Genomic DNA, 13,347 nt, shown 5'->3' on the forward strand with positions numbered 1-13,347 from the left:
GCTTGTGCGAATACTTATGTTTCTGTCAGTTCTCATGAGATACATTCATAAAAAGGAGACTGGGAGGAATTCAAATGAAATTGGATTACATCCATTTGAGATAAAAAAAAAAAATTCCCTGCTTAAAATGAAAATCTGTTTGGCTCGGCCCTAAGTGAATGCGACACAGATCATATCAAACCTTGGACTGCGCCTATGTCATCTTTATTTTTTATTTTTTTTTTATTTTTTTAGGGACGTCTGCTTCCCATCGAGCTGCACTCCAAATGGAAACAAATTGATGACAAAAAAAAACAGCAGAAACAAATTTGTCTCTCTTGTCTGATTAGCACGGGTGCTGGCAGCTGGATGGCATAGGGAAGATGGAGGAAACAACAAGAGGGCCTCTCGACGGACCCCAATCAAATCACTCAAACAGGAGGCCCTGTAGGTCGAAGGTGCGGTCGAGATTCACTAACCTTTTTTATGAGACACATAATTTATGTACACAACATCCATGTTGTATGAGTTTGAAGCCCTAATAAGACATGAGTCTCGGTTTGGGCCAGACATGTGTCACATCTGGGGCAAGAGTTGGTTTGCTATTCTGACCATAAAATTGATTTCCTGTATAATAGATCAGTGTGCAGCCAAGTTACACAGCCTTACAAAAGCTCTGTACAGGGAGAGAAGCTGAGCCCTGAAAAGCTGGAGCCCGATTTGAGAGGAAGCAAACATCCTCAGATCCAGAAAAAGTTTTTTGTTTTTGTTTTTTGCTTTGACTCTTTAGAGTGGCTTTTAACATTATGCAATGTGAAAAAGCCATACAGACTGAAATAAACTCAACATATACTGCATAAATGTTTACAGATATACACATACAACATCCAAGCACATATATAATTGCATTTGGATTATGGATAGTTTAACCCTGTTAATGCTTGCTGTGACCATATGCTGTTTGTGCAGTGTTTTGCTGAGACCAGGGCCTTTTGAAAAGCCACCAACAGCCTCTAAGTGAAAATATTTGAGGCCAAAACAGCAAAACTTGTCTGAAAAAAAGGGTCTTCAATGTTAAGCTGTCTAGGGATTACAGAGGGGTTGTATAGCCATTTCCCTGTCTGATAATCCTGCCACAGGCCCCTGCCACTTTCTAAGCTTTTTGTGGCACAACTGCACACTTTACGTGCATTTGGACAGATAATAGAGAATTAAAAGGATTCTGCCATTATTTCGCCCCATCCCAAAGACAGTATTATAGACTGACACCATCAATGGGATAAGAATGGGGTTAAATGAGCAATTAAGCACAACAAAAACAGCACATGCAGACTGGAACAAATGCAGGTTGTAATAACAGTCGGGCCATTAAGACTACGGCTGAGCAAAAAACTAAGAGATCGTCGTCTACAGATTAATCCGTCCATAAGGCTACTATTGTTATGTGTGTGGGCTCACACAACGACCACCATTAAAAATAAAAAGAGTAGACTGTATATACATATTATAATGATATCATCCTGATATCATACCTCACTGAGTGCAGATTAAATTGGTCACTGAGGCAAAGAGTGTTTTGATTGCTAAGTGAGACTTACTTCAATAAGGATTATAAGGAAATAACATGAATTCCTCATCACTGCCAGTACTAGTTTTTATAGGCTGGCCTGCTTTATCTAAAGAATACATACAGCACTTCAAATATGTGAAATATTGTCTATAAAATACATAAAACACACTAGGTACATGGAAAGATGAATAAAGTGCTAAAATGATTGAACATGGCGGAATAATGTATGGTGTCACATTTTCACTTCAAAGAACTTACTGCTGGATTGCATAAGACTATTACAACGCAGTGAAACTCATCTAACCAATCCCTGCCTTGCATCCTCTCTCTCTCTCTCTTTGTGTCATGGGTAACCCAGCACTGTGGGACTTGGCTGACCACTCCTCCTTAATCAGTTAAAAACCTAGCAGCGTGGCTTTAGCCATCCAGAGCGTAAAGCTCTCTTTCTGAAATCCCCACAACTGGCTTGGCTCTCCACGTCCTGCCCCTCATTTCCATAGACCCAAGCTGTTCAGCAGAACAAGGTGCTTTACAAGCGCAAATATCACAAATAAGCTTTCGCTAATTCCGCCGAAGCCCCGAATCCGCCTACACCAGCGCTCTTTTGGCTAAGTGACAGGAAATTAAGAGGCATGGGCATTAAAGAGGGCTCCATCAGGGGACAGAGTAGGAGTGAACGAGACATAAACAGGGAGAGGGAGAGCGAGAGAGAGAGAGCACAAGAAAGAGAGTGCGACAGAAATAGAGGCAATATTAAAACTTGTGTATGACAAAGTCACTGTGGGGGTACGTGCATATCTGTGGCCGGTGTCATTACATCAGGTGGACAAGCATGGAAAAATATGCTCAGTGATTTTTTCTTTCTTCAGTTTAACCACCTGACTAAGAAAACTGACAAAGAAACAATACAGATATTCATAAATTCATAAAAGACAGCACTTTCTCACCTTTTGTTGCCAATCGCAGACACTGAGTTTTGGTTTCCTGCAGACAGAACAGACGCAAACAGATTAGCACACCGGCAAAAACAAAACAAATGTAATTCATTAACACTGTTATAACATATAGTGTGTAAAAGGTTTGCATGTCTACAGCCTCTAACTCTATTCTCAAAAACTAAAAAAAAAAAAAAAAAAAAAAAAATCCCCACAGAGAGCTTCAGCTGGGGCCAGAGCAAAGCCTGAATGAAGCTTTAAGCAGTGTCTACCTTCTCCACGCTGCTGACCGCCTGGAAGTAGATGTTGTAGTTCTTCCTGGGCGCCAGCGGAGGGTTCCAGAAGCCACGGTAGGTCTTGTTGTCCCCAACCGTGAAACCCATGGGTTCCACCAGCTTGGTGGGCGGCAGCTCGGCGGCAAAGTAGTACGGTAGTCCGCCGCTGGAGGCGCTTTGGTAGGAGACAGGCACCTGGTAGCAGTCGGTGGAGCTGGCCTCACGCCGCGAACGGTGAGGGTTGAGCTCCTCCACCACGATCTGATAAGCACTGTGGAGGGGTGGGGGGTAAAATCAAAAAGAGGATAAATGCTGTCGCCCAAGACTATGTCACCCAACATTCATTCACCCACCTGTGGGTGAATGTGAAAACACACACACGCACACACACACGCACACGCACACACACACGCACACACGCACACACACACGCACACACACACACACGCACGCACACACGCACGCACACACACGCACACACACGCACACACACGCACACACACGCACACACACGCACACACACGCACATACACAACCGACCCATAAACACAGGAGCGGCATGATCGTAAAAAGCAATCTTTCACCTGACGGAGCACGATTGAGCTATGCCAAATAAGCTTGCATTCTTGGAGTGCACCCCTATTGCTTGGCAACACTTGCCAACTAAGGCGGCCCATGTTTTCTCAGACTCTCCTGTCTCTCAGCACACACACACACATACAGGAAAAAAGCCAATTTCTTCACTCTGATCTGGTCTAATCTACAGCCTTGCTCCAAAATGACATGGCCCTTAATAAGCAGTCATTATTTCTGACTGAACGGTGAGAGGCTCTTAAACGAGTGCCGATGAACATCCAATTGGAGCCAAACCAGACACGTACTTCATTTCTATTTAAGAATCACAAACATGGCAGGGACTTTTACACCCCTTTTAGTATGTCCCTTTTTGACTTCCTTCTTCCACTTTGTGCCTCCTCACCAAATTCACCTCCTCTAGGGCTTTTGCGGGGTGAGAGCAGAAACCGCTAAGCTATCAAACGTTGCAACGAAACGTTGGCGCTAAGGCGACAACTACGTGGTTTGAGGGGGGGGGGGGGGTTCACAAAGGAGGCCAACACAGTGGAAGAAATCTCGTCACACGCCCAGGGAGCTGTGAGAAGTGAGGGCTCTGTGATTACGGATTCCTCCATGGCTCAGGGGCTTCCTCCGGAACACTGCACACCGTCCCTCACTTGACACCCTCTCTTCCCTACGACTGGCTCTCTCAGCCTCGTGTCTCCCTATCCTTTAACGTTAACAATGGGCCACTCCAGATGTAGCCCTGGCCTTTACCTCTCTGACCTTCTCGTGACCTCTAGTTTGACTTGAATGGCCGCGGAGCTGAAACATGACCGGCTGTCCATAATGACCCCACAGCTGGGCTCAGGAACTTGCCCTTGTCCTTTGAGATAGAGCAGGCGTCTGGACTGTTTGTTTTTTCATTTTCTTGTCGCTCTTCCTCCATAGCTTTCCCTCCCTCCCTCCCTCTCTCCATCGATCTCTCTTTCTCTTCCTCTCTCCATCCCTCTCCCCCCTCTCCATCGTGTAGCGCTTGTCAATGACAAACTGTTACAAATTACCTGAGCAGATGGCCAGAGGCGCATTATATCTCACTCGTTCTAACGGCATCTTAACTAACTCGCCCCAAATTGCGGGGACCCCAACCTGTCCTGTGATTATCCATCAGACGCCATCAGTAGTCATGCCAGGAAAACAGCGCTCTGTGCCAGAAGCCATCAAAGTTAGACTGCCTACTTCCATTTTGAAGCCTATATCCAGATACAGTACATAGCGCAGTACAATCTGTCCAATATGCCATCATTGTCTCAGTATTATATTGAAAATTGTACCCGTCTTAACATTGTTGATGCATGCAAATCTTTTAATCTGCAGACACACACACACACACACACACACACACACACACACACACACACACACACACACTTGCTAAATCTGGCTAGAGGAAATTCTCACTCACGCTGACATCTATAGCGCTGGCCTTATGAAAAGATCTGATTAAATGATTAGACAATGCAATGTAAACAAACAATCCAAACCCACACAAACAAATAAGCCCTTGAGTTGACACAAACAATAACAACATAACACTAAAAACAACATCAGGGAAAGTCTTTGCTGGACTCAATGTAGGGGTGGGGGATAACAAAGCAAAAGGAAAAAAGTTATTGGGTGGTTTGTATGCAGCACTGTTTGTCCCTCAACCCCTGCCGCCAAACATCGCAGCCTTTCCAATTTTCGACCTGTGCGGAGCGCAAGCTGGGCCGCATAATGGCTGATTTACTGAGCCGGAGAGCCGAGTTATCTTCAAATCCACCTTTATGACGAGCAGCTCCACACACACTCTATATCCCAGCCCTGCACTCAACGGGCAGGCGGAAATGAACGCAGGGTGCAGGATGACAATGGACCAATCAAACGGAGATCGCAGCTGCTGATGGTCCACGGGTCCCCTGCAGAGTCGTCCTCTGATTCGCTAGGCGTCTATTTGCGAGGGGGCTCTGGGACAGAGCCGGTGAGGGAGCAGGTGGCCAGACAGACAGTGTTGCTGGTGGAAGGCACCGGAAAGAGCTGAGGTGACATGAGGTGACACAAGACCTCGACTAGTGTCCTAATCTCTCGCGGACCTCAAACATCATGCCGTGGGAACACACAGTGGGGGGCTCAAACATGTTTTGCTTGTGGGGGGCAACAACAACCCCCGCTGTGTGACGGGTTAATTCTCTGCAGGGGATGGTGAAGCAGGATCATGTCCACGAACACCATCCCCGCTAATGGTTTCAATCTAGATGAAGTGGCATAGAGTCGAGGTAGAGAGAATAGCCTTGTGTGTGTGGGGGGGGGGGTTTGCTGTTTTAATGGGAATAAAAGATTGACCAGACTGAAGTGAGTGTGGGATCACAAACCTGATAGGAGCGCCCTTGGCCTGCGCAGGCTTGAGGAGGACGGTGATGGTGGTGGCCGTCTCATTCAGGAAGGCCTCGGAACTGTCGTACTCCTGCAGAGTAGGAGCTGCAGAAGGGCAGAAGGTGTGAGAGAGAGAAAGAGAGAGAGAGAGCCATTAAAGAACAATTCATGTCAACACAGCCTTGTTCACAACATCCTTGAAAGAAAGTTCCATTTGGGCTTTGACCTCCTTATACATCTGGGGTTGCTGAATGCTTCTTCGTATTCACAACAAGGTTTCTGAAGTACTTTTGCACAATTTTCTCCCGGTTAAGGGTGACCCAGCTCTTCTTTTTTGGTGGAAAAGGGGGCTATGAACTATGATTTTCCCTGATTACGCTTCAATTACAATACTTACATCTCTTCAAGACCGAAAGCATGCGCTCACAAATAGAAAGCACTCAGGTCCCCCACTCTTCCACGGCAGAAGCCACTGTCGTCCATTAGCCGCGGAGGAATATGTCAAGAAGCTTTTATCTCCATTCACCTGCCTAATTTGATTCCCTTGAATGCCGGGCTGTGCTCTGCTTGCCATTATCACCTGATGAGGTCATCGGCTGACGGTTTTCAACAGATCCCAAATACATCCGCTGCAGTGGCGGGGACTTGATGAGTGCTGCCAAGATTGAGAGTGTGTGTGTGTGTGTGTGTGTGTGTGTGTGTGTTTGTGTGTGTGTCATTTGGACATGACTGCAACACAAACAGTTACCCACTGCCGCTGATGCCCGCTCTAAAAAGCAGCTGGCGAGAGGGACTGAGCGATGGTCTGCAGATGTGCGCGGAACGGCGAGATCTGCATAAAGGGGCCATTAACGGCACCACACAATAGCAAGCGCGGGACACTCGCACTCGGCATTAGCATCTGTTAGAAGCGAACAATTTTTACCATCCATTCATAAAGCTCTCCCCCACCCACCACACCCCCACTCTGGTCCATCCAGTGGACTTAATTGCATGAGATGACAACACTTCATCATGTTTGGGTGAGAGTGTGAGTCGAGCCCATAGCAGAGGCTATTAATGCATTATTTTTCATTTTAGCACTTCCCAGGTTTTTTTGTCAAATGCTTTCATTAGGTTTGCTGCTTACTTCTGTTTCTTAGTCACTACAGCTGTATGTGAATGCATCTGCTGTATGGCTCTGTTGCACCTATCCGACTTCAAGCTTGAGAGGTTGCTGACAGTCTTGACAGTGTGTGTGTGTGTGTGTGTGTGTGTGTGTGTGTGTGTGTGTGTGTGTGTGTGTGTGTGTGGGGGGGTGTGTGTGTGTGTGTGTGTGTGTGCGCGCGTTATGTTTGTTTATCATCTGAAGAAGAAATACTCTTTTCTGATTGGCTGGTGGGGTAGCTATTAATTCTGAATAACGGGACACCTATGAAGTAGATCTGGTAAAAAAAAAAGTTTAATCATCGTTCCATATCGATGCTTATGAATGGTAACTATAACAACCATAAGGGGACAATGGTTGAGCCTGGAAGCAGGCTTCGCAACAATGGAATCAACTGTCAACAAGCTGTCCATGCTATCACTGTTAGGGCTTCTTCCGCTTGTTTTGTTTGCATGCTATAAAGGCATGACTATTGCCTATAGTGGCAACCGGGTGAAAAGCGGGATAACGGCCTTCAAGGTGTCCTGTTACGCTGTGCATCAGGGAGTTCTTTGCCTCTCGCCCATGAATTCCGTTATCACAGGACACCTCAGCGACAGTTATCCCTTACATGTCTCTGTGGCTATTTTCTTATTATCTCTCTATGGCTAAAGGTACCAACATTTGTGTATTTGCTTGTACAGTATGTATCAGTGGATATAAGTCTGTGTGTATGTGTGTGAGGGCCTGAAAGCAGACTACTACTACTACTACTACTACTACTACGTCCTACAGTATTGTGAAATGTGTGGTTAGGACCTGAAGACACGTCTGAACCCCTACCTGAGATGTTGGTGGTGACATTGAGGGTGGTTGGTGGTCCGAAGCCCTTGACGGTGCTGGCACGGGTGATGAACTGGTAGGTGGTCCCAGGGTGGAGCTGCGAGAAGACGTGGTGAGTGGTGTTCCAGGGCAGCGACACGATGAGCGGCGGCCGCATCAGCACCGACGTGTCGAACGAGCGCATGGCGCTACAGCTGATCTGTTCAGGCGGGAGACCACAAGCAAAACCGGGTGAGTTCAAACGCACCGTTTGTTCCCAATTAGCACAGACTCAGCCACTGGAAATCACCATCGCCAATACGAACATGAATATTCCGAGCAAGCCTCAACAATAACGCGACTCCACGGCTCCGACTGAAAGGATTAATTGCGTTAATGTGGTGTAAAGCAAACGTCTGTCTAGGGGTATTACTGGATGAAATAACACACTAATTTGGATGTAAATCCAAATTAATGCTTTGTTTTATTAGTGGATTTTAGAGCAATTAATATCCATGAAATTTAATATATTGAAGTTTTGAGAAAAAGAGGCCTTCAGAGAGGCCTTTTTCCTTCACCAGAGAGGAGTGAGTTTCAGCTTACAGCCCCCCCCCCCCCTTTTTTCCTGGACTTTGGGCAGAGTTCCCATACTCGCAGATGGACAGTATGGAAAGAAAATGTTCTCTGCAGTGAAAGTTCAGAGTCTTTTACGACCACTGCTCCCTCTCTTAATGCTCTTAAGTCAAATAAAGGTCTGCATTTCTCAATCAATACTGTGGCTCTGCATTTAACCTGGAGCATATATCATGACTCTGAATACAGTGCAGTGCTTAGGCCACTATCCGTGTGTAACTGCTTTTGGTCTTAACTGCCCCTGACTGGCTAGGTCCAGTGCATCATCTTCTGCTGATCTCTGGACATTGTGCTTGTGGACCTCAGAGAGTTGGAGAACCGTCGAAAACACACAAGACAGACACAGATACATAAACCACATGTGGGGAGCAGCAACACAAGAGACAGACCGTCCCCCCACCACTCTCTGTCCAACAGGCCTCCCTAAACCACAAACCACCCCCCCCCCCACTCCCGCCTCTCTCTCTCTCTCTCTCAATACCTCATACTGCGTGATGATTCCGTTGGGTTCCAGTGGCTCCTTCCAGTACAAGAAGATGCGATCTTCGAACGGTGTGGCTTTCATGGACTCACTAGGCACGGGGCCAGGCACTGCATTAGGTGAGGAGGGGGGGGGGGAGAGATGGAGGGAGAGAGAGAGAGAGAAAGAGAAAAAGAGAAGGAGTTGTCACGCAATTGCAAGGGTAGCATGATTAATATGGCGTCACTGATAAAAACCACTCATGAGTCTCTCTTGGCTATTACACCTTGGTGATGGGTTTCATTTACAGCAAATCCATTACTATGCCCAAAACTGGGCAACAAACAAGAGAAGAAAGCATCATCATGATTGAAGGGGGCTATGATATTTGTTTTTGCATTTCTTTGGTGTTTGCACTGATGGGTCTGTCTTCCTGATTTGGGATTTGCTTTATCGCCAAGTGACGCCATTCAAGAAATAAATAAAACACACAAACAAACAACAACAGCCCTGGTTTAGTCTGTCTGCTAACTATTTATCTCTTGTGAAAAAAGATACTTTTATGTGACTGATGTGTTTTTTTTTATTTGTGTAAATATGCTAATAGATATCATCAGGCTTATTATTCAATCAAATACTGAAACTGACACTCACAATTACCCAGCTTGGCATAAACCAACTCTGTGTTGTCTTCTAAGCCAACAGAGCGCTACTGGCTCTTTGAAGCACTCACTTTGACATGAAAGGGTGGAAAAAGAAAAGATTTTCTGGAGAAAAGCAGGGAAAGGTTTGTGTATTTTTTGGGGGAAGGGGCATGGGGAGTTTGAAGAGACCTGCTCTAACTGCATCCAGAGATGTCTAATCCGCTCGCTCGCTGTCTTGCTCTCTCACAGTAGACGGGGCGTGAGTTGCATGGGGGGGAGGGGGTCATGTGATGGCGCACATGTCACTCGAGTCAGTGAATGGGAGCCCAAGGGGGGTGGCTCCGAAAGAATCGGCTGTCTCTCAGATCAGAGTGTGTGTGTGTGTGTGTGTGTGTGTTTGTATGTGTGCGTGTATGTGTGTGGGCTAGTTGGGTCTAGGACTCTCCTTCGGTGTCAGATTGAAACTGTGTGTGTGTGTGAGTGTGTGTGTGTGTGTGTGTGTCGTATACAAACGCGCTTGTTTGTGTCATTGGGGTACAGTCTACCTCTGCTGTGCATGAAAGACTGAAACAGAGGAAGTCAGAGAAATCTTATGTGTATGAGTGTATATGTGTAAAAGTAATAGTAAAAGTAAAAGAGACATGTATGATGTGTATGTGAAAAAGAACAAACAGAAAAAGCCTATGTGTGTTTGTCTGTGTGTGTGTGTGTGTGTGTGTGTGTGTGTGTGTGTGTGTGTTTGTGGATACTCGCATTTGTATGTGTGCGAGTAGTGTGCTGTCTCAGCGCTCACTGAGGCCACTCTGTTTACAGAGGCTGTGCCGGCTTCACACCCTCCAGACAAGCCCCTATTCATCAAATATGTGCCACTGAGACATCTCTCTCTTCCCCATGCGCACGCACGCACGCACACACGCACGCACGCACGCAATAACTTGATGAACATGACTTCATTTATGTAAAAGGTAACAATTAGCCACGGGACAAAGCTCTATTTTTTGTTGCTGGGCTTTGATGTTGATGGTGTGGTTTCTTATTCCAGGAAACAGCCTTCACTGGCCCTGACATGACTAAATGAAAAGCAATCACAGAAATAGCTCTAGATTGAGAAGTGTGTGTGAGTGTGTGTGAGTGTGTGTGTATGTGTGTGTGTGTGTGTGTGTTAGGTGGAGTGGAGATTGATTTTTTTCCTTATGAATTCTGGCCAGAGCCTAGCGCCTGGCTCAGCCATTTCTCAGTGTTTATCTCTCAGGTAGGGCCGGGCTGCACACACGGAAGCCTAAACAGGCCTCGGCCTACTTCAAGGGATCAGCCAAATAAGGCATGAAGGCAGCACCCCCCACCCCCAATCATCTGCATGAGGGAGGTAGAGTGGGAGTGTGTGTGTGAGAGAGAGAAAGCGCACGAGAGAGAGAGAGAGAGAGTGAGAGAGAGAGAGAAGGGGGAGAGGGAGTAAGAGAGATAGCGGGAGAGTGAGTGAGTGAATGAGTAAATGAGTCAGAGAGAGTGTGAGTGATTGAGAGAGTAAGAGAGAGAGAGGGAGGGAGGAAGGCAGGGAGGGAGAGAAAGTATGAGTGAGGGAGCGAGCGAGCGAGCGAGAGAGAGAGAGAGGAAGAGTGAGTGAATGAGTGAGTGAGAGAGGAAGAGTGAGTGAATGAGTGAGTGAGAGAGGAAGAGTGAGTGAGGGAGTGAGTGAGAGAGGAAGAGTGAGTGAATGAGTGAGTGAGAGAGGAAGAGTGAATGAGTGAGTGAGAGAGGAAGAGTGAGTGAATGAGTGAGTGAGAGAGGAAGAGTGAGTGAGGGAGTGAGTGAGAGAGGAAGAGTGAGTGAGGGAGTGAGAGAGGGAGGAAGAGTGAGTGAGGGAGTGAGAGAGGGAGGAAGAGTGAGTGAGGGAGTGAGAGAGGGAGGAAGAGTGAGTGAATGAGTGAGTGAGAGAGGAAGAGTGAGTGAGTGAGGGAGGAAGAGTGAGGGAGTGAGAGAGGAAGAGTGAGTGAGGGAGTGAGAGAGGGAGGAAGAGTGAGTGAGGGAGTGAGTGAGAGAGGAAGAGTGAGTGAGGGAGTGAGTGAGGGAGGAAGAGTGAGTGAGGGAGGAAGAGTGAGTGAGGGAGTGTGCGGTCCTCAGGCTGTTTGTGCCGTGTTAGGGATTCCGGTCTGCTCGCCCCTGTTATCAGAGCCGCTGGGCGCCCTGCTCTCCCGCCAGTGACCATTAAAGGCAGAGCCAGCAAGGTGGCGACGTGACTTGCTTCGGAAGACTTGATTTACTGTACCCCACCTGGGAGCTTGGTTGTGTGTGGGTGTGTGTGTGTGTGTGTCTGTCTAGATACTGTTATATCTGTGTGTGTGTGTGTGTGTTTGTCTTTATGTTTCTCTGAGTTAAAGGTTTTCATTTGGCCGTGCGTGAGCAGCACTGTAATTCAAAGGAAATACAAGTGGACTGCAATTCAATCACCCAGGTGGCAAGGTGGGCCGAACAAGGTATTTGATTGAAAACATGTGGATCGATCCATCTAGGAAAGAAAATGTACAAGCAAACCTGTGTGTGTTTTTTTTTTTTTTTGGGGGGGGGGGCTGAAGATTGTTTTCAAATGAACAACTTGGATTTCCTCTGAGCAAACAATCTATAGCAAATACAATATGCCTTTGTACTATGAACATTGCATTTTGTGAACTTATGTTGCACTGAAGCCATATACAGTATGCTACTGTGTTGTCTAATATGTTTCACAGTTGGTGGTGGTGGTGGTGTGGTCTGAACCTTCAAACAGAAGTGTAGAGTATCTACTGTCTGAATACATGTGTTTGTGAATATGCAAATGCTTGTCTAAGTAGTGTGTGTGTGTGTGTGTGTGTGTGTGTGTGTGTGTGTGTGTGTGTGTGTGTGTGTCTATAGTCCATACCATCCTCTTCGGTCTGTATAATGGTCTCGTCGCTCTCCTTGCGCCCCTCTGGGTTGGTGAGGATCATCTTGAGGCTGACGTTGGTGTTGGGCGGCAGATTGGCCACCACATGCCGCGGCGCTTTGGGGTCCATGTCCAGGCATTCGGCCTTGGTCTGGTTGTGGGTGTTGTAGTAGTGGTAGCAGATTGTCACGTTGAAGGTGTGGCATCGGGTGATGTTGTAGCCCAGCGACTCCCAGTCCACTGCAATGAACCGAGCCTGGATCTCGGCGATCTTCAAGCTCTTGGGCGTCCGCATTGGCTCTGTGTGTGCAGAACACAGATGCATTGTGGGTTATTACTGTGCCTTATGCCCAAATGACAAAGGTGGTAGACAGCGCCACCTAGAGATAGCTAGCGGCAGCTTTGTGATTTCCTACATTTTTAAAATATTTTTGGGGTCTTTTTTATGCCTTTAATTTGACAGGGCAGTGGAGAGAGTGACAGGAAGTGAGTGGAAGAGAGAGATGGGGCGGGATCAGGAAATGACCCGGGCCAGACGTGGACCCAAATACGGTACAGGCGCTGTAACCAGCTGCGCCACAGCGCCCCCTTTGATTCCCTATATTAAACACATAAAACATGTCACTTTGGGGAGGGCATTTTTCTCCAGCAAAAAGGGTGAAAGGAACAAAACAGCAAACAACTCATTAAACAGATATTGGCTATTCACAGGTGTGAGTAACAGGCCTGGGCAAATGCATATTAACATTTATTAACCCATCTGTTTCGTCTAGCCGCCCTGACTGTTATAGACAGGGAGCGGTCACCTGGCATTCCTACAGCAGCAGCCCCACGGAAAACACAGCCTTGGCGCTTTTATTTCCCCCCCACCCCCGACCCCAACCCACACTCCCAATTCCACAGGGGCTCAACGAAATCTGCAGTCAAATAATGAGCCCATTAACAAGATTCAATGTCAGTGGCAGTTGAGGGGGTTGGGGTGGGGGTGAGTTTGAGGGAAAGAGAGTGTGTGTGTGTGTGTGTGTGTGTGTGTGTGT

The 13,347-nt window shown here is 47.0% G+C and overlaps 1 protein-coding gene across 3 annotated transcripts in view; it reads right to left on the bottom strand.

Annotated features, from left to right (window-relative positions):
- ptprk (protein tyrosine phosphatase receptor type K) overlaps positions 1 to 13,347 on the bottom strand; it is a 132,634-nt gene that overhangs the window by 29,835 nt on the left and 89,452 nt on the right. For all 3 annotated transcript variants that reach the window (XM_076272965.1, XM_076272964.1, XM_076272963.1), the window contains exons 8-13: positions 12,308 to 12,610; positions 8,789 to 8,898; positions 7,696 to 7,894; positions 5,726 to 5,831; positions 2,757 to 3,030; positions 2,497 to 2,533 (exon numbers count right to left, since the gene is read on the bottom strand). In XM_076272965.1, coding sequence (XP_076129080.1) covers positions 2,497 to 2,533; positions 2,757 to 3,030; positions 5,726 to 5,831; positions 7,696 to 7,894; positions 8,789 to 8,898; positions 12,308 to 12,610 — 1,029 coding nt within the window. The remainder of the gene's footprint in view (positions 1 to 2,496; positions 2,534 to 2,756; positions 3,031 to 5,725; positions 5,832 to 7,695; positions 7,895 to 8,788; positions 8,899 to 12,307; positions 12,611 to 13,347) is intronic.

This window comes from Alosa pseudoharengus, unplaced genomic scaffold (assembly GCF_046254945.1).
Source record: "Alosa pseudoharengus isolate Yale_2024_CS ecotype anadromous, Long Island Sound unplaced genomic scaffold, YU_APseudo_1.1 YU_APseudo_1.1_scf_7, whole genome shotgun sequence".
Lineage (NCBI taxonomy): Eukaryota > Metazoa > Chordata > Actinopteri > Clupeiformes > Clupeidae > Alosa > Alosa pseudoharengus.